Here is a 20,914-nt window from a genome sequence, read left to right on the forward strand (position 1 = left end):
TCACCACCAGTGTGCAATTTGACTGTACAAGTGATTAGCTCAATTTAGACGGGAGGAAAATAGAGGGAGGGAGAAGAAAAATGGCACTTGGAAGAAATCCACATCATTTACCATCAAGTCAGTTTTAAAATCGGCGTATTTACCAAGGACTTTCTTATTTTACTAACATCAAATAAGAAAGATGCACAAGAGAGACTGAAATGACAGAGCTGCAGAATGCCAGGGCGTTTCTGCAAGAGGAAATGCTATAAGCAGGGTTCGAGTTATAAACTGAGCTCTATGGGGGTCTTTAAAACCAACGCGTGCGCACGCACACAGCAGCGGCCCTCTACTTGCTACAAACTTAAATATGAAAAGGCTCAACTACGCACACACACCTTCTCTGCTCGCGCAGCACGCTCACAGGCATAGATTGCCTAATAATGTATTGCGCACCTTGGAGGTGCAGCGCAGGCATATTGTCCTTCAAGAGATGCGTAGTTCTTTTGGAAAACATGTTTTTCTTTTAGCCTATTCACCTCGTTAACGTAAATAATACTCATTACATTGACACATGCATTATCTGTGATTAAAATAATGGTTGTTGGTAATGTATTAGCGACCCCCACAGAGGTATGATTTCACTGCGTCCGTGGAAGCTCAGACCCCTCCTTAAGGGAGCTCAGCTCCCATTGGCTCCCACATAAGTCGAACCCTGGCTATAAGGTCCCATGCACTTTTTCAGAGGGCTAGATTTTCAGCTAGTATGTCCTCCCAATCAAAAGTCTACCAGGAGGACCATTACCCAGATGAAGAAACCCTTTCATGTTTCACTTTCTGATGCGTCTTCTGTCTTCTTCAGGGAGGTTTGGTGGGACTAGTGGACTATCCTGACGATGATGACGACGAGGACGAGGAAGAAGAAGAGGAAGACGTGGAGAGTAAAGAGGACCCTCTGCCACCTTCGAAGAAGTCCAAGCTGAGTTCCTAAAGAAGCTCCGCTGTCTCCGCTCTGCTCGGACAGTTTCAGCGCACAGACTTGACACGGGAACCATCAAACTTGTAAACAAATGGAATGAGTGAGAGCCACCCCTCACCTTCAGCGGGTGGCCCAAGGAGGGGCAGACTGTGAATGGAAACCAAGCCTCCTCAAGACTAGTCCACTTCATACAAGTGCCAATCAGGAAACCAGGAGCGAAAAGGCGTCTGAAACGTGGAGCAGACGTGTGGAAGCTGGGGGAGAAAGGATCAGCGGAGGGTTTGGTTCATTCAGCAGCTTGAGGAAAAGACCACATACAAAAACTCACATGTACGCGCAGACTGAAATCCCAGAGAGCTCGAACCATAACCCACTGCCCCCCTCCCCCTCGCCCCCCACTCAGGGAAGGACACAGCGGCCCAAACGGGTCAGCCAATTCAGACCCAGAACCCCCACACGCCTCCTCAGAATTCACCTTCCTCTTTTACTTTCAACTTCCTTTTCTCCTCTGCTCTTTCTTCTCCCTTTCTTTGTCCGTTGCTTTTCATCCCCTCCTCTTTTTTTAAGTTAGTGTATAGGACCAGACGGGAGGCGGCACGTGGCAAAGAGCTGTCCTTGGTGTCGTTTGATGATGTCATCAGTGTCGTCGTTCCTCAGCGGACGTTCTTTCTCTGAAGAGAAAAAAAGCCAGCAGTTTGTTCATTACTTTGTTTTTGTTCTCTATTTGTCTCTCAATCTTTCTCCTGTTTTTTGTAAATGACGACAAAAAAGACCTGCCTTTAAATGTTCAGGACGTTTTCAGTCACACTTGAACAGGTTTTTAAAGACCTCAGTAGGTGAGCTAGTTTTACCCTTTTTGCCCTTTGAAACTGCAGATTTTTTGGAGAGTTTGTAATCCCGTCTTGATTAAAGATTGAGTGGAATTCTAGATGTGATGAATTTTGTCATATCTTTTCATTTATTTTTCATTTTACATGAGTGTACACTTAGTTGTTCAGAATATTTGGGACCATTAAAATGTTCTTTGCTGTAAGATGTCCTGAGAACTCAGGTGTTTCCTTGCTGCATCGTGCTGTTTCTGATCACAGGTCTCCTTGGCACAAGAATTAGGTCATTTTAGCACAGAAGGGTTCGACATTATTCTACAAACTATTATCAAGCAACTAAACTTCACACTTCAAAGGATAAAAAATACAAATCCCACATTGAATCTTTTAAATACCGTACTTTTCGGACTATAAAGCGCACCTGCATATAAGCCGCAGCAGCTAAATTGTCCGTCTGTGTTGCTCTCGTTCTGTCTCTCGGTTCCACTTTTACTTTGGCGCGCTACCTGTCTCACTCCTTTCCGGCCTGCAGCTTTTCCTGCTGGAGCCCGCCGGTTAAAGGTGGCGGGCGCGGACCGGTCATAGAGCCCATAGCGTTAAAGGTGGTTAATTTTACCTGTAAAATCCATAGATTTAGGAGGTTCCCTAGTGGCCGTTAGCTGTACAAAAAAAATGGGGAAAAAAGTCGCGGCTTATAGTCCGAAAAGTACGGTAGTCACATTTTGGTGTGTCTTTTAATAATTTCCAACAAGGCAGATTTCCGTAGAACAATTGGTTGTCTATTTGGTTAAAAATTGTAATTGCGCTAGCTCAAACATTTATCTATCTTGCAGTTTTTCGGTGGTAAAGGTAATCCATGCTTTTGTAAAAAATGCACATTAACTTCTACATTGAGTTCTTTATTGTGTGGACACACCTCAGCAGCTATGTCTGTAATGTCCACCAGGTGGCACCCTAGGTCCATAAAAGAATATAAAGATATGCGTTGTCTGCACTCAATGGTTAGTACCATAGGGTCATTGTAGCACAGCCTCTGTAAACACTGTCTAAAAATAGTCTGAACAGCATTTCATGCATCTATTTCCCAAAGCATGTGAGTTTGGTGATGTCCTTACTAAACTACATCAGTCATTGTTGTACTTCTTTAAACAAAGCTGCAAGATTGTGTTTGTGTCAGAATCAAGTGTTGCCAGTTTGCTTTGGTATCTGGTGGTGCGAACATAAACAATCTAAAAAAACAAGTTGCAAAGTAGCTAACAAAAAATAAATATATGGATAATAAATAAGTATTTTTAATAAACAATTTAGCATTAAAAGAGGAGAAATATTTACACCAAATGTAAATCTAGGCCTAACTATACGAATAACTATAACAACTAAAACACTTAGGACAATGAGTGTGTATATATATATATATGAGTGTAATGTGCAGTTGCCGACTGTTCCGCTTGTCTCTTTTTATGATGAGAAATGCACAAAGAAAGGACCAGCATCTTAAATAGGGTGCTTTATTTGAATATATACCCATACATTTACAATGTTCCCAAGCTGACTCACTCAGTCACTCCAAAGCCTGTAGGGAATAACAAGATTATGTTGAATTTAAACATTATAATAACAAGTGTGCTCTCTATTTAGACACTTGTTGACAGTTGAATTCAATCTCTGCATGATTAATTTCATCTTCATGTTTATCTGTCTAACATTCTTTGCCCATAATAACTGTTATTGAGTTGGACTAGAGGTAGAGGTCAACGTGCCCTCTCAGTATCATAACTGAAAGCCACAGCACGCTGGTAGAACTAAAAGGTTTTTTTTACAATGAGAGAAAATAGTTTATGAAAAATGTCAGCACCTCCCAGCTCATGTGGTCACCTCAGTGGGAGTTAGAGTATGATTGAAAAACAAACAGCATCAAGGCCACCAAGGAGTCCCTGTGTTGTCCCTCCAAGTGCATTGTGGCCTTCAAACATTGCTTATTAATTAAATATGCCAACAGAAGAGGATCACTGTGTACTCAGCGTGCAGCGAGAGCCGTCACACAACGCCTATTAAGGCTCCCATTCACATGAAAGCTATCAACAGACAACGGCAGCTTTTCAGGATCAGCCCTCCCTGCCAGCCTCCGTTTGCTCCTCAGCAGGAGTGTGGCAGAGTGTGTGTGTGTGTGTGTGTGTGTGTGTGTGTGTGTGTGTGTGTGTGTGTGTGTGTGTGTGTGTGTGTGTGTGTGTGTGTGTGTGTGTGTGTGTGTGTGTGTGTGTGTGTGTGTGTGTGTGTGTGTGTGAGGAGTGTGTGTGAGCTGCCGGTGCCAGCACCAGCCACTGCTCCACCAGAATGCCAAGGCGCTCACCCGGCGCTGCCCGCCTGTATGTCTGCCAGACTGAAGAGTCCCCATCGGTGACACTGCTGTCCAGCTTCCTGCGGGGCCAATGAAAAGCCTCTTTGACAGCTCTCTTGATTGGCTATAGCTCCCTAAGCATCCAGGCTGCCAGTTATAACTGTCTCTGGATTGATCACATCAGGAGTTATCCATGCAAATGTTCCTACAGAAGCATGTGATGCACTGCATACCACAGCGTACTGTGTTGTGGATAAGTTGTATGCATTCTTATATGACAAAGCCATAATTGCATATTGCAAGCAAAAGGGAGAAACTAGGAATTATCCTGCTGCAGCCCTCCCAAACACTCAAACACACCTCCAAATATTTCATACTCATCATTACCATGACTACACTGAGTGGTTTTAAACACTTGCTATGTGTTCAGTGTTTTCTTTGTTAGCAGGATTACAGAAAAACTATTGAGCCTATTTGCATAAAACTTGGTGGAATGGTAGCAAAGGCAGGACCCCTCAAACTTTGGAGTGTATTGACCATGTGCTCTCTGAGGGGCCCTTCTAGTTTAAAGTGATTCTCGGAAGAAATGTATTTTATTAGGTTGTATACGAAATACTAAGCTAAAATGTAGTGCACAAATAAATTATATATTATTGTATCCTATCTTAAAATACTTGAGCTTACATTTGTATTCTTGACCATGTAAACAGTAGTAAACAAAGACATCTCCACTCAATGTCTACTTAATTGCTTGTTTTTAAGCATCTGACCACCTTTACAACAATCTAATTTGCTCATGGTAATTATGCTAGTAAAATGTTTTTCCGGTTAATTTTCAGTTAGGTTCCTTTATATAACTATTTCACTTTATATAAAATGACTAAAACTAAGGACAAATTGAATAATAATACTTAGGATTTGTACTACTTGTGTCTTTTACAACTACTTTAAGCCAGGTGGTAATCTGTTTTTAACTTTGTGCTGTCAAAAATAAATATGACAAGTCATATAGTGTGATAAAACAGAGGGTTGGTTGGTTCTTGATAAGGGGTGTATTTTATTATAGTTTATAGCTCTGTTTTTAAGTATAAAAACAAGATTTGGATTGACAATCTTGAGTATATGTGACTCACACAACTGGCAACATGCAGGCTGATCTATAGGGGGCGGTAGAGACCATTTGAGGAGATAAACAGCAAAAGAAAAAAAACAATTCCTGTTCGCTCCATAGACTGTTCGCTCACAGGCCTGCGCTGAAGAAGTTACCTGTCAAAAAAGTCAAACTTTTCTGCTGCTTTGTTTGTGGAGTAACTTTAACTGATCACAGTAGCAGTAAAATGACATAACAGTTCCCAATCCCGTGTAATTCTGGTAACTGAGTCAGGATATGAAATGGGAAATGTGGCACACATGCGGTTTTCGGAAGCCCTAGCCTAGGTTGTCAAAACACCCGCACAAAGTCCAGCCTCATGTCTGCCCACCGGGCCTGGCGTCGCGGCGGACAATGAGCTGTGTTCCCCGGCACAAAGTGCTCTCTGTGTCCGCTGGAGCTCCCCCGCTCTCTCGGAGCTGATTGGCCGTGTTGAGCACAGCACGTCCGCCGCTGCTGTGATTAATCACCGCATTAAACTCTGCAGCGGAGCAGGGAGAGGCGGCAGGCCGACAGGGACCCGGGCAGCCGGCTCCGGGTCAGCATCCGTCGGTAGCAAATGAAAGAGTGGAGAAAAGTCATCATCCGTCACATCTGGTTTACATTAAAGCCGAGGTGAGATACAGTGAAGTCCAACATAGTTTTCATCAGAGCTCCCTTTGGCTGGGTGACTGAACTGATGTCAGCTCATAAATTACAGTCAAAGGTCTCCCAACTGACATACTAATGTGCAATAAGTCGTAAAAGTTTTTATGTACAGTAGGCCAATTTTTCTACATAAAGATATGTCTCACTCAAGGTGGACCCCAACCTCAAGTAGGCCTAACTGTGGTTTGAAAGTCTTGATAGTGCTAACTTACCCCACTAGGCCATCTAATGTTGAATTGTTTTGATTGTGTCGGCCTAATTGTCCTTTTTGCCAAGTTATCTGCTTCTTAAATGCATTTTAGTAAACAAGGATTCCTGAACCATCTGGGTTGTGTGACTCCTAATAAAGTGTTCAATGTCCCTCTTAATCAACAGAAAATGAATCCATAATAACCACATTTAAGTTATAATCAAATAAAATGTGCTGGGTTAAGTCTTTCAAATCTAAATATTTCAACTTAAGTTTGTCTTCACTCTTGAGTGATCAATAATTGCATATCTTTGAGCTACTGTGAGGACAACATAAGACATAGGAAGACTTGTTATGGCTGTTTTTCATGATTTCCTGACATGTTGCATAGAAAAGTATTCGGTAATGAAAACCAGAGTTGTGAAAAAGTGTTTGTCTTGTATCAAAAGGCAACTATTTAAGCTTTTGCAACTTAAATGAGTTGTTATCTTCATTATCCCTTGTGTTTTGACCCCTTCAGAGTAATTTGTGAGGCCTTTCTTTTGGCGGGGGAAGGGCTCTCAATCTCACATTGTGGACCCCTCTCTGCACACATGTCTTTTGGTTCTGCTCATAACTTGCATTCACTGCAGCTCAACACTTAAGTTAAGAGCAGATACAACTGTTCCTAAATGTGGCCCATAAACCAGCAGTAAGCCTGTGCTTCGTCGGTAGCAGGCAGCGGTCCCTTCATAACTCTTCGTCCCTCTAAATCAAATACAAATAATGAGCTTTCCCATGGCCGCGTTGGGAGTGGAAGAATTTGATCTGCCATTGCTAAATGTTAAGTAGTTGGTATTGTGCCTCAGCATGGGGCACAGGAAACATGGATGTGAATGTAGGAGCTCTTGGGCTGCATGCTAAATGGAAATGTCACAGCGATAAAGAGCGCACCTTCCACACCCAGGATTGTGTGAGTGTGCGTGTGTGTGTGCGTGTGTGAGAGATGGGTCGGAAGTACACTCCGGAGGCACGCTGTAAATCCACACCATGAGCTGCAGATAGCTGGTCACACATTGCATTGAGCACACATGCACTCTTGGATCTATTCCTAGAAGCAGCGGACTTTCCAGGAATTTCCTTTTAATGGTGCTCAAGTAATGTGGACTCACACATTGGGATGTAGCAGATAAAATCCCCAATCGTATATAATTTCTGCGCCTATTAAAAGCCTGTAAAAGTCACACTGAATAAAATAAAACTAACTTCACCAGCCCTCTGGGCGCATATACTGGCCTGAGCGTGAGGTGTTATTTGAAATGAGTCTGTGCAGCAGAGCGCTTGGAAACAGAATGGCTTCTGTGAAGGGAAAAATAGAGGCAGACATCAACATGTCAAAATCACCCAGGGCAAGAAGGTGAATGACCAAACCATAATGCCTGGGCTATTGAATTTACCTCACGTAATGTAGCATGAATGAAACCCTTAAAGGTATCAACTTCCAGGCAATAAACGGGGGAATAGGACACATGGTTCAGCAGGAGTTGAACATGTGGGACCAGTCATACACACACACACACACGCACGCACGCACGCACGCACACACACACACAGGCAGGGCCCCAGTCAAAAAACTAGTGTGTACATTCAACGTAACAAATCAAACCTCTAGCTATTTGTTAATGTCTTGGCAGGCGTCAGGTTCTTGCAGGTAACGCAAAACTAACCAAACAGAACTTTTACTCGAATACAGTAGCAGTCAAAAATGTTGTTTGACATTCACAATCTGTGTCCAGAGAGTGAATGCCTGTTTATAATCCGAACTGTTTGATTTGCTCCATCCATGCAGTCTGATGGCTCCTGCTGCTGGAGTGTCTGAGGCTTTGACGGCGGCTCTGCGTCGTGTGGCGTTGGCGACCGCTCCGTGCCAGGCGGCGTGTGTGGTCAACAGGCGTCTGGGAGGCGGTGGGAGAGCGAGAGGGTCAAGGCAGAAGCCCCCTTCGGTTCAAGTAAGTGCCTCGCCATGTATCTGCTCAGTGTCCGCTCTTCACGCCTTCATTTCTATTCATATTTCTATTTCTGGCTGACCTCAAATAACTTTTACCTACATGGCATGTGCCTCCTTTAAAACTTTTTCTGTTTCCTGCTAAGACATCTTTTTATGGACCCCCACCCTCCCCCGCACACACTTACACCTCATCCCCCCTGCGCCCCTCCCTCCCTTTTTGTGGCCTGGGGGCATATGGTTTGGCTGGGCAAGAGATAAGAGAGATGTGTCAGCCTGTGGTACTGAACAAACACATCTTTCATTTCTCCTTTTCTTCTCTCTTCCTTTGACTCCTCCTCGCCGCCTCACTCCTTTCTCCTCTCCTCTCCTTTTTCTCCCCTCCTCTCCCTATACCGCTCACCTCTTTAGTCTCTGTGACGTCTGGGTACAATTAGGAGCACAAAGTATTTCATCTTGTCGCGCGGAGAGACGTTGTTATATATTTGCGGGTGATGGAGAGGAAGAGAATGGGCTTCAGATGCTCTCTAGGAGTGAGGACACAGGGGGGATATGAGGGGCTAAAGGAGAAGAGACAGATCTCCTCATGCTGAATGAAAGGCCCTCTCTCCTCCCTTTCCTCCCTGGTAGGGCACATCAGAGGCATGCGCTCCTTGCTTTATGGAAGGAAAAGTGGTTTCCACCAAACTCTGCTTCCATTTATCTCTCGCCTCACTCCCTGCACACACACACACACACACACACACATCCGCACACGCTCACATTTGTGCGGCACATGCACGCTCATGCGCATACTGTACACATGCTGGATATGCTTTGATTCTTGATTGCTTTGGTTTCTGCGGTGGCTTTATCAGGTTACTGTTCAAACTTTGTGCCAAGCCTGTGTGTGTGTGTGTGTGTGTGTGTGTGTGTGTGTGTGTGTGTGTGTGTGTGTGTGTGTGTGTGTCTGTCTGAGCCTCTGTGTGAGTGTGTGTGGAAGTGTGATGATGGTTCCTCAGCCATGTGGTGGGAATAACACAGTTTCAGCTTCTATTATTAGCTCTCTGTTCCACAGGCCTGATTCTTTCCCCCTGTCTCCTGTCTGACACCAGCGTTTCATTATTATCTGGCTCCAGTGCAGGAAGGGCTACGCTATCACAGCTCCTACAGGGAGGGGAGCTCCGCTTTCAATCCAGCAAGGCTTTTTATAGGCTCCGCTACCCCTGCATACATCGCATTACTCAGTCAGTGTGTCGAGGACTTCAGGGTGTAATAGTTCCCAGAGCCAGGCGACACACTTACTTAGTCCTTTTATTGTGTTACTCAAACGCCGACACACATTTGGCCGACGCACCCTTGACCGGTGAGTGTTTGAAGGGCACAGTGCTGGCTGTGATCCTCGCATATCACGCTTCAATCTTTTGAACAGTCACAGCTCCCATGTGCAAAGACAAATGCATACTCACACTTGTGCATAGCGACCCCCCTGCATGACTATCGGCCCCCACAAAGTGTCTTCCATTACAGATAAGTGCAGCAGTGATATTGACAAGGTCACGATGGACCAGATCTCCCTTGACCTTTGAGAGTAATATCCATTTGACCAGCCAGATGGTCAAAGTGAGAGAGGGATTTGACCTCTTGGGCTTATTTTCTTATATATCCTAAAAATGTGCTAAAGTGTTCTTTAAAACGTACTCCTTTTAAAACTTATTCCATTTAAAAGTGTTTCCGCTGTAGAGAACAGTGGACATGTTGTAGAGGTAATATGAAGGGAACATGTATGTACCGATCATGGCACTGAAAGGTATTTTGTCTGCCACTCAGGGGGGGACAAAACGTATAAATAAACATTTGAGATTGTATAAGACATTAGCACGACGCAGCGAGTTTCCTTGCTAATCACTAATGTGTGTGAGTGTGCATGTGCAGATATGTACATGGATGTTTTGATTGCTTGTGAGTCGTACAGCTCTGAACAAAAATAAACTTCCAGTGAAAAGTGCAGAACTCATACCGTAACCCCTCTTTTCCCCTGTGTTTAATTTCCGACCTGAGACCAGGGGGATGTTAGTTTAGAAACGTTGTAGATGTGTCCCTCGAGCTCTGACGCCGACCTGGGACAAGAGCACTGTGAGTTTAGTGATCCTGTGTGACGCCTCCTTTGTGGATTTTAGCTCTGACCTTGGATCAGTTTAAGTTCAGGCTGTGAAGTGTACGAAATGAACCCATGAAACTGTCTACAGTGCTGTCCAAGAAAAGTCACAAGGATTCAAATATAAGTTTGATGTGTTATTGTATATTTTAACTATTTTTTTCTATTATAAATCAATCAATGACTCATATCCAAAAATACTTTGCATATGTTGAACTAAATGTGTCTCTTCCTGGTCGGACGTGTGTTTCTTTAACACAAATACAACCTCTTATAAAGAGGATGTGCGCTGTTAGCCACTGTTTCCCTTTGTCATTTCATCATCCTTGATATCGGGTGTGAATGTATGTGAAATAGTAGCAGGAACAGCGGGGAAGAATCCATGGGGAACTGAATTTCCTTTTCTTGTTACAGCACCAGGCTTTTATTGTTCCAGCAGAATCAGAGGAGGTGGTGATGGTGGTGTTGGGGTTCAGTTAAATCCTGGACCCGCTGGTCATGACGCTCACGAGGTGCTGCAGCATGAGGATCTGATGCTGGCTAATGGGCTGAAACGGCTCACTGTAAATGTCACTGGCCTGCTGGGTGGTCATGTTTGTCAGGTGGGGTTATAAACCCAACTGGTGCTGAAAAGGTTTTGGGCCTGGTCCAGAGAAACGTCCTCAGCTGGCCCTCAGGCTCCTGCTGGAAAGATATGAAAATATTTGCCAGGAGAAATGTACTTTGGTAACTTGCTTATAACCTGTCATATGGAACAACAAATGCGGACTTATGTTAGTGGCAGAGTTTGGCTAACTATTTATAGGTGTTTTTTTAAATCTTGTACTGTTGTTTTTTCATTTTGTCGCAGTTTTCATAATTGTAATACAGTCAGTAGAGTTTAAACATTCCTTAAAGCTCAATAAACATTTTAAATATTTAAGATGGCTTCTATAAACACTAATTTCAACTCCTTAAAAAAGAGGAAGGTATTCAGAGTTTTACATTGATGTTATAAAGGTCTACTTTTATAAAGGTTTTCGTAGCCTGTGCGTTGTATGTCATTTCAGAGTCTAACCCTAAAATATGATATGGATGTCAATAAGTTCATGAACTTTAAACAAACATTTTAATGCTCACTTTCTGGTTTTCACTAAAAACCTTTCATAGTTTGGTCAGTGTGACCGTGAAACCAATTGCATTTTATTGTAGTAAAAATGTCTTACTAAGTCTTAAATTAAGCTTGGTTAAGACGGCAGAAATACTGGAAAATAGTTGTTAGTACCACAGAGAAAAAAACTCTTAGCAGCTCAATACAGAAAAGATTGGACACTAAGTGGCCAGTTGTTAATGGCAGCGAGCCAAAATAAACACGTGGTTGATGAATAAATTCAAACATCTCGCCTGGAAAAAGTACCATGGAGTCCCTCAAGCAAACTAGTGCTGAAATGCAACTGGATCTGAGCTTAAATGTAAGATCTATGGAGAAGAATATCAATATCTCAATATGTAATGAATGTCTAGTTTTTTCCAGTATGGTAGCTCTAAGAAATATATCCTCCAGTGTTTTAACTTCTCTGTGCGGTCTGTTTTCATATACTATCATTGCTAACAATCATATGTCATCTGTCTATGAGTCTCAACCTTATCAATGCTCCTACACACCCTACCCAAATACCACAACCTACCAGGGGGTCAAAGTTCACCTGTTTCTGATCTGACCCCGGCCTGACCCTTTCTCATGTGATTGACCACTGGCACAAAAGAGCCCCTGTGGTCGCTGAGGTTCTGGGCCATCCGTTAGCCCCAGCAGGCGTAGATAGGAGAAAGGTTTCCGGGTCAGGGGTCAGCGAGATGCCACATGCTCGGTCGTCTGTCACATGGCTCGGCCCGTCTCAGATGACAGTGGATGGCTTTGAGAGGAGAGCCCTGTCCCCCTTACGGCCCACCACTTATGGAGGGATGCGATTCATTCAGGCTATTAGTTCCCCCTGATGAGGCCGGCATGTGACTTAGCGAGCAACCCAAATTGGACAAAGTGTTTAGATAGCATGTGGTGGTGCGGAAGGGCAATAAAACTTCCTTCGCTGGTATACCCCTCATTGTAAATGAGCTGTGAATCACATCATGGCTTATCATAATAGAAATATCACTAAGTCTAGGATTTGGTTTTTATTGTTTTAAAGTTTTCTTTTCCCTTGCTTTTTCTTAAACCATATCTATCCTCACATACAGTTTGGCAAAAAAGTATTTATGAAGTACTCTGTTTGAGTAGATTTCGTTAGAAACTGACTCTTAATGGCAGTTTGTGATTTTGAGGCTGTTTCAGTGAAACAAGGCATAATTCTCTGAAAAAGTCAGCCACCAATTGTGCACGTTCTCCCACTTAAAAAGATGAGAGAGGCCTGTAATTTTCATCCTATAGTACACTTCAACTATGAGAGACAGAATGGGGGGAAAGAATCCAGGAAATCACATTGTAAGATTTTAAATTAATTAATTGGTAAATTCCTTAGTAAAATAAGTATTTGGTCACCTACAAACAAACAAGATTTCTGGCTCTCACAGACCTGTAACTTCTTCTTTAAGAGCCTCCTCTGTCCTCCACTTGTTAACTGTATTAATGGCACCTGTTTGAACTTGTTATCAGTATAAAAGACACCTGTCCACAACCTCAAACAGTCACACTCCAAACTCCACTATGGCGAAGACCAAAGAGCTGTCAAAGGACCCCAGAAACAAAATTGTAGACCTGCACCAGGCTGGGAAGACTGAATCTGCAATAGGTAAGCAGCTTGGTGTGAAGAAATCAACTGTGGGAGCAATTATTAGAAAATGGTAGACATACAAGACCACTGATAATCTCCCTCGATCTGGGGCTCCACGCAAGATCTCACCCCGTGGGGTCAAAATGATCACAAGAACGGTGAGCAAAGATCCAGAACCACACGGGAGGACCTAGTCAATGACCTGCAGAGAGCTGGGACCAAAGTAACAAAGGTTACCATCAGTAGCACACTACGCCGCCAGGGACTCAAATCCTGCAGTGCCAGACGTGTCCCCCTGCTTAAGCCAGTACATGTCCAGGCCCGTCTGAAGTTTGCTAGAGGTCATTTAGATTATCCAGAAGAGGATTGGGAGAATGTCATATGGTCAGATGAAACCAAAATAGAACTTTTTGGTAAAAACTCAACTAGACGTGTTTGGAGGAGAAAGAATGCTGAGTTGCATCCAAAGAACACCATACCTACTGTGAAACATGGGGGTGGAAACATCATGCTTTGGGGCTGTTTTTCTGCAAAGGGACCAGGACGACTGATCCGTGTAAAGGAAAGAATGAATGGGGCCATGTATCGTGAGATTTTGAGTGACCTCCTTCCATCAGTAAGAGCATTGAAGATGAAACGTGGCTGGGTCTTTCAGCATGACAATGATCCCAAACACACCGCCCGGGCAACGAAGGAGTGGCTTCGTAAGAAGCATTTCAAGGTCCTGGAGTGGCCTAGCCAGTCTCCAGATCTCAACCCCATAGCAAATCTTTGGAGGGAGTTGAAAGTCCATGTTGCCCAGCGACAGCCCCAAAACATCACTGCTCTAGAGGAGATCTGCATGGAGGAATGGGCCAAAATACCAGCAACAGTGTGTGAAAACCTTGTGAAGACTTACAGAAAACGTTTGACCTCTGTCATTGCCAACAAAGGGTATATAACAAAGTATTGAGATGAACTTTTGTTATTGACCAAATACTTATTTTCCACCATAATGTGCAAATAAATTCTTTAAAAATCAGACAATGTGATTTTCTGGATTTGTTTTTCTCATTTTGTCTCTCATAGTTGAGGTATACCTAGGATGAAAATGACAGGCCTCTCTCATCTTTTTAAGTGGGAGAACTTGCACAATTAGTGGCTGACTACTTTTTTGCCCCACTGTATATATAATAACTTGCTTTATATTTTGTAACTACATTTGTAATTCAATATGTATATTTTCTACTTTCTTGTTTATTTCTAGTCTTTTTCTTTGAATTTGTATTGTACAATGCCATGTCTTTTTATGCTGCTGCAACACAAACATTACCTAAATTGGGATCATAAAGTACTTATTATCTTATCTTATCAAGATCCTTGAAAGATCTAAAAAAATAATTTGAAGAAAGTGGAGTACACCACTTCTTGTAAGAGTTCAATTAAAAAAAATGCAAGACTTCAAATATCTCTTTTTCAGATCTCTTTTCCTGTGTCTGTCTCTCTTACAACCACGTACACACAAAGATGGACCCATATAGAGTGGAGGTGACCCTGTCCAGACGGGATATAGGGCTCAGTTCCATGGCAAAGCGCCGGTGTTACTGCTGAGGAGGTGAAATGTGAGCCAGCTCACTGTCCTGGATCGATGGACTCGCCTCTGCTGCTGTCCCAGGAGTCTGCTCCCTCTCTATCACTGTCACCACTCCCTGTCTCTCCCCCTTCCTCCCACTCTCCTCTCTCCGTCTCTCTGTCTTCTTCTTCTTAATTCACCCGTTTCTTCTATTTCCTGCCCCTCCCTTGATCTCTCTGAATCAACAGTACATCTACACTGAACAAAAATATAAACGCAACACTTTTGTTTTTGCTCCCATTTTTCATGAGATGAACTCAAAGATCTAAAACATTTTCTATAAACACAAAATAACCATTTATCTCAAATATTGTTCACAAATCTGAAAAAATCTGTGATAGTAAGCACTTCTCCTTTGCCGAGATAATCCATCCCACCTCACAGGTGTGGCATATCAAGATGCTGATTAGACAGCATGATTATTGCACAGGTGTGCCTTAGGCTGGCCACAATAAAAGGCCACTCTGAAATGTTCAGTTTTATCACACAGCACAATGCCACAGATGTCGTAAGTTTTGAGGCAATTGGCATGCTGACAGCAGGAATGTCCACCAGAGCTGTTGCCCGTGAATTGAATGTTCATTTCTCTACCATAAGCCGTCTCCAAAGGCGTTTCAGAGAATTTGGCAGTACATCCAACCGGCCTCACAACCGCAGACCACGTGTAACCACACCAGCCCAGGACCTCCACATCCAGCATGTTCACCTCCAAGATCGTCTGAGACCAGCCACTCGGACAGCTGCTGCAACAATCGGTTTGCATAACCAAAGAATTTCTGCACAAACTGTCAGAAACCGTCTCAGGGAAGCTCATCTGCATGCTCGTCGTCCTCATCGGGGGCCGACCTGACTCCGGTTCGTCGTCGTAACCGACTTGAGTGGGCAAATGCTCACATTCGATGGCGTCTGGCACGTTGGAGAGGTGTTCTCTTCACGGATGAATCCCGGTTTTCACTGTTCAGGGCAGATGGGCAGCGTGTGTGGCGTCGTGTGTGTGAGCGGTTTTCTGATGTCAATGTTGTGAATCGAGTGGCCCATGGTGGTGGTGGGGTTATGGTATGGGCAGGCGTATGTTATGGACGACGAACACAGGTGCATTTTATTGATGGCATTGTGAATGCACAGAGATACCGTGACGAGATCCTGAGGCCCATTGTTGTGCCATTCATCCACGACCATCACCTCATGTTGCAGCATGATAATGCACGGCCCCATGTTGCAAGGATCTGTACACAATTCCTGGAGGCTGAAAACATCCCAGTTCTTGCATGGCTAGCATACTCACCGGACATGTCACCCATTGAGCATGTTTGGGATGCTCTGGATCGGCGTATACGACAGTTCCTGTTCCAGCGTGTTCCAGTTCCTGCCAATATCCAGCAACTTGGCACAGCCATTGAAGAGGAGTGGACCAACATTCCACAGGCCACAATCAACAACCTGATCAACTCTATGCGAAGGAGATGTGTTGTACTGCGTGAGGCAAATGGTGGTCACACCAGATACTGACTGGTTTTCGGACCCCCCAGACCCCCCCAATAAAGCAAAACTGCACGTTTTAGAGTGGCCTTTTATTGTGGCCAGCCTAAGGCACACCTGTGCAATAATCATGCTGTCTAATCGGCATCTTGATATGCCACACCTGTGAGGTGGGATGGATTATCTCGGCAAAGGAGAAGTGCTCACTATCACAGATTTTTTCAGATTTGTGAACAATATTTGAGAGAAATGGTTATTTTGTGTTTATAGAAAATGTTTTAGATCTTTGAGTTCATCTCATGAAAAATGGGAGCAAAAATAAAAGTGTTGCATTTATATTTTTGTTCAGTATATGTTGCCAAAGCATGTGATTACACCAACAGTGACACAACAAACACAAGCAAGTCACATTCAAGATATAGGATTCACAAAAACAATTCAGTGATTGATATTTTAAAGTGTTTATATATGCCTTTTCAGATTACTTGTCTGTATGAGTATGTATTCACACATCCAACCTTAGTCTTTCATTATCTCCTCCTCACATCCTGCCCATCCTCTTCCCTCCCTCCCTCTGCATCCTTGTCTTTCTCTATTTTCCCCTCTGCTACTTTACTCTGTGTAGTGTTCGTCTGACTCTTTTATCGATCCACTGCGGAAGCAACTGGTCTGTCTGCCTGCTGCTGAGGAGGAATGAGGCATGGTAGCTTTTATAATCCATATGGATTCAACTAGTGTGTGTGTGGGCATAATTACTGGTACACAAGAGGTTCACCGAGGAAGCACGCTGCAACACATACTTTAAATGTTGTTTGTGTGCACGTCTATGCATATACTGAATGTATGCATGTACAGTAAATATGGTAGGAAGGAGTAGGATTGTGTTTACAAGTATGTTCTTGAATGTGTGTGTGTACATTTGGGTTTGTATTTGTGTGTACATCGGCAACTTCTGTTTGGTTTTGGTTCAAATGATGTTTCACACATTGCCTCTAAAGCGATCTGATGAGTCCTCTTTACACTGAATGGGCGCAAACAGCAGTAGAGACAAAATAGAGAAAATAATAGAAAAGTAAGTTGAATAGATTTGAGCCAAACCATTCATTGGAAGTGAGCCAGTGAGGCATTACCTTTTAAAGTGAGGACATTTGTTTTGCCATCATTCATATTTGTAATAACATTGAATTTACTGTTGATATTTTGCTAAAAAGATGTCGGATTAAACAACCACCATCCATTACAATTGACTGGTTCAACTACAGCTAACGTAATTTAGAGACTGAATGGCTTACTGTTAGCTTGCTTACAACCTTCATGGTCATCAGACTACTTGTGTGTCTTGACCTGTCTGTGTTGAAGTGGTGTTGCAGAGCTAAAGCTATTATTTTGTTGAACACTGTCATCATATTGAATAGTTATGATTGCCAAAACTGCTAGTAGAGAGTGTAGTAGTAAAAAAAACAGCAACAGAACTATCCTTTAAGATTAGGTTCAGGTCAAGGTTAGGTTAAGTGTTAAAGTTCGGTATGTAGTTGTGAAAGTTAAGGTTAGGGGCTAGAGACTGCATCATGTCAAAGACAGCCCCCAGAAGAACAGGAGTACAATCGTTTGTGTGTGTGTGGCGATATGCACAGCAACATTCCCTTCATTATCACTTGGGGAACACTTTTCCCTGGCTCAGCCATGACTGCAACTCTGTTTCGAGTCCAATATAAAAAAAAAGGAGGAGAATTCCAGCCAGGAGGATTTTCCTGTAAACGTCCTCCTCTGGGTGAGAGCCATCAATCCACCTCTGGCAGCATTCCGCCCGGAAACAAGGATCACATCCAGTCAAAACAGCACAGTGTTTGGTTTCCACCGCAGAACACGGTTGGACGCCAGTGGCGAGACCTTTACTGCGAGTGTGTGTGTGTGAAAAGGGAATGGAGAACCTCTGGTCGTCTGTACCAGAGAGTTAGACACAGGTGAATAGCAAACCTCTTGTTTCTAATTTGTTAATTTGCTCAGAAGCGAAGAAAACCTTGACAACCTTGCACTCTTAACGCTGAGAAGCTTTCAACACTCAACATGGACATTGCATGTTAGTACCAGTTGCCCGGCTAAATGAACACACGGAGGATGCCTGGTCTTCTCCACACATGTTACTGTGCTTTGTAATGAGTTGAAAACTCCCATCTGTAGCTCGCTCGCTGTTCTCCTTTCTTCTCTGGGTCAGAGAATATAAGCCATTAATCATCACCTGGGTGTGTGACAGCCAGTGTTTGATTGGAGGTTTGATCCCGACTCTTTGACAGCTTTCTCTCTCTAGCTGGTGTTGCTAGAGGGGCAAAGGCAGGGAGTCGGGGTGGTGGGGGTGTTGGCGGGGTGTTGAACACACATCACAGGAAGCATAATTGGCCGAGAGTAAGCGCTTACTGGATCAGCAGCGAGCTCCCTGACTGAGCAGCGTGTGTCAGCCGCCTTGGACCCCCTCCAAGCAGCCGGGGATATTTTTAATTTACCTCCGACATCAGGCCCCAGGAATGTCCCCCCCTCCCCTCCCCACCTATAGATACCATACTCCACCCCCTCTGCCTTTCATTCACTCTGGCTCTGCTTCCCATTATCTTTATTTGAAATGCAGATCTATATTGAGTCATCAGAAACACATGTTAGCGACACACGTGCACATGTGCGGATAGTACATACGTGGGCAACATACATGTGCCCTTTTGCACACAAATTCACTTACGTTCAGTTTGAAAACCGATATGGGGGTTCATTGTAAAATAGGCCCACGGTTCACTCCGGAAATACCTGGAAGTAGGAGCCAGGATGCATTTTGTTTTATCCTGCCAGGTCACCAGAGTTCAGACTTTCTTCTCAGGCGCACCTCTGATTGATCTGGATCAAAACGGAATGGTTCTGCCCTTAGGTACCGTAGATCCAGTTGGTTCTTAATGCACCACCAGCAGGCTCTGGTTGGACGCCTGCTAAAGGGGCCCTGCTGATCAAGCACAGGCCTTCCCCGGCTTCTACCCCCATCTCTACTTTGACGACAGCAACTGGATGTTATAATGGCTCCCGTGGTTTCATTTTTGCCAAATGACGTTTTGTTGGACTCTCAACAAAGCCACTGTACGATGATGTAAACAGCCCTTTCTCTGTGCATATACGAAGGCCCCAATACTACTACATTTGAAATACTTTCTTACTTTCTTGTAACAGGAAGTGTTTATCCCTCACTAATTATGCCCCCGGGAAACAAAGCTTCTTGGAATTAACTATTGCGCTCATACATAAACATTGAACTGAGCTTAGAAATGCCTTGTTTAGATGCTGGAAGTTACAGGAAGGCAGACTTCAGACCTCATAGTTAGTGTGCATGTTTGCTCTTTGAGAAATATGATAATACAAGTGTTAATCGGACACCGTGTTGACAGGGTGGCCCAGTACAAGACATTTTAAGGATCAAAAGGTGAGGAAAGGCTTACATTCTCCTAGAATCCCACCTCCAAGGTTACAGGGAGGTGAGCTTTGGCAGGGTTCACTGCCAAGGTGTGTGTGTGTGTGCGTGCGCCCTGGCTCTGTCTTTATGAACGTCCACCTGAGGAGAGGCTGTTTCCGCTGTCACGGTAAATTCCTGTGCAGTTCTCACAGTGTCAGCCCCGGCAGCGGGCTGTCTTTGGGGTGGTCGCACTCCAGAGGCCCCCTGTTTCATAGCTCCTCAGGTCGCCCCCTGCCATGCCTGCAGAAAATAAAGAGCCTCTCTGTCTTTGTGCTCTGGAAACATCAATGATATACTTCAACCAAGTAGCTTGTGTTTCAACTGCCAACACGGACATTGATCATAACATTTAATGGTAGACACATCTATTTGGACAAAATGAAGATGTTGTTATTTTCAAAAATCAGAAACCGATGTTTTGGAAGTCCTAAAATACAGAGTATAGATAATTGTATAGATGTAGTATACATAATTGATTGCAGTAGCCTAAATATTACAGTGTGCTCTAAGATCTGGTTTAAACTGACAAAAGGGCAATTGAAGAAACGCATGGTCCCTCGATGAAGGAGGATTCCACTTAGTTTTTTCTTGCGTTGCGTTGTTGTCACAATTAAAACCTTGACACCTTTTAAGAGAAAATAAATAGTTAAGATAAACGTTGTTTGCATTATGCGGTGGTGAAGCTCCTCACTAACAGGTTTAAAACGTTTTCATTATTCATTTATTGCTCATATAGTGTTTTTTTAAATAATTGTCAAGGTCAGACAGTGTGAGTCGCCGCCTGATTTCACTTCAATACATGTTTGCTTGCTCCATGTGCATGATTTGTTCAATACTACTTTTCTCTGCATTGCTTTTTATTTAGCTGGTTTTTTTAGGGTGACATTTTTTTGCAGTGTACCATCAAGGTGCCCTTGAACAAGGCACTTAGCCACCAGCTGCTCAGAGTTGCTCAGTGGCCAATAAACGAAGACTGGGAGTACTGGGCAGCTCCCAGTCGTCAATGCATGGAACTGTGGGAATGTGCTCAAGCGTGCCTCAATTACTTTCCATACATGAATACAGGATAAGCTTGATTGTCACATAATTTCTGCACAAGTACAAGATTTCCTTCTAACTGTGTGCTCTGGGTGTTTGGGAGCATTGTGCATCAGATTAGAGAGTGATGGTAATCTCCAGCCAATTAGGATTGAAGCAGCAGATAATTGGTGGTCTCCTTTTGTCACGGCGTTCATTATCCTAATCATGTCGGGTGGAGTAGCCACCAACATGCATATGTGTGCAATAAGCGTTTTATTGTTTTTGTGAGCTGGACTGTGGAGGGGAATTGAATGTTGTTGTGTGATGAGGGAGAGAG

The 20,914-nt window shown here is 43.6% G+C and overlaps 1 protein-coding gene across 4 annotated transcripts in view; it reads left to right on the plus strand.

Moving 5' to 3' along the window:
- The window catches only part of smek1 (SMEK homolog 1, suppressor of mek1 (Dictyostelium)), a 12,179-nt gene extending 10,293 nt beyond the window's left edge, over window positions 1–1,886 (plus strand). For all 4 annotated transcript variants that reach the window (XM_034075377.2, XM_034075378.2, XM_034075379.2 and 1 more), the window contains exon 15: window positions 842–1,886. In XM_034075377.2, coding sequence (XP_033931268.1) covers window positions 842–970 — 129 coding nt within the window. In that variant the 3' untranslated portion in view covers window positions 971–1,886. The remainder of the gene's footprint in view (window positions 1–841) is intronic.
- Window positions 1,887–20,914: the final 19,028 nt, after the last annotated feature.

Source organism: Pseudochaenichthys georgianus, chromosome 24 (genome assembly GCF_902827115.2).
Source record: "Pseudochaenichthys georgianus chromosome 24, fPseGeo1.2, whole genome shotgun sequence".
NCBI classification, from domain to species: domain Eukaryota; kingdom Metazoa; phylum Chordata; class Actinopteri; order Perciformes; family Channichthyidae; genus Pseudochaenichthys; species Pseudochaenichthys georgianus.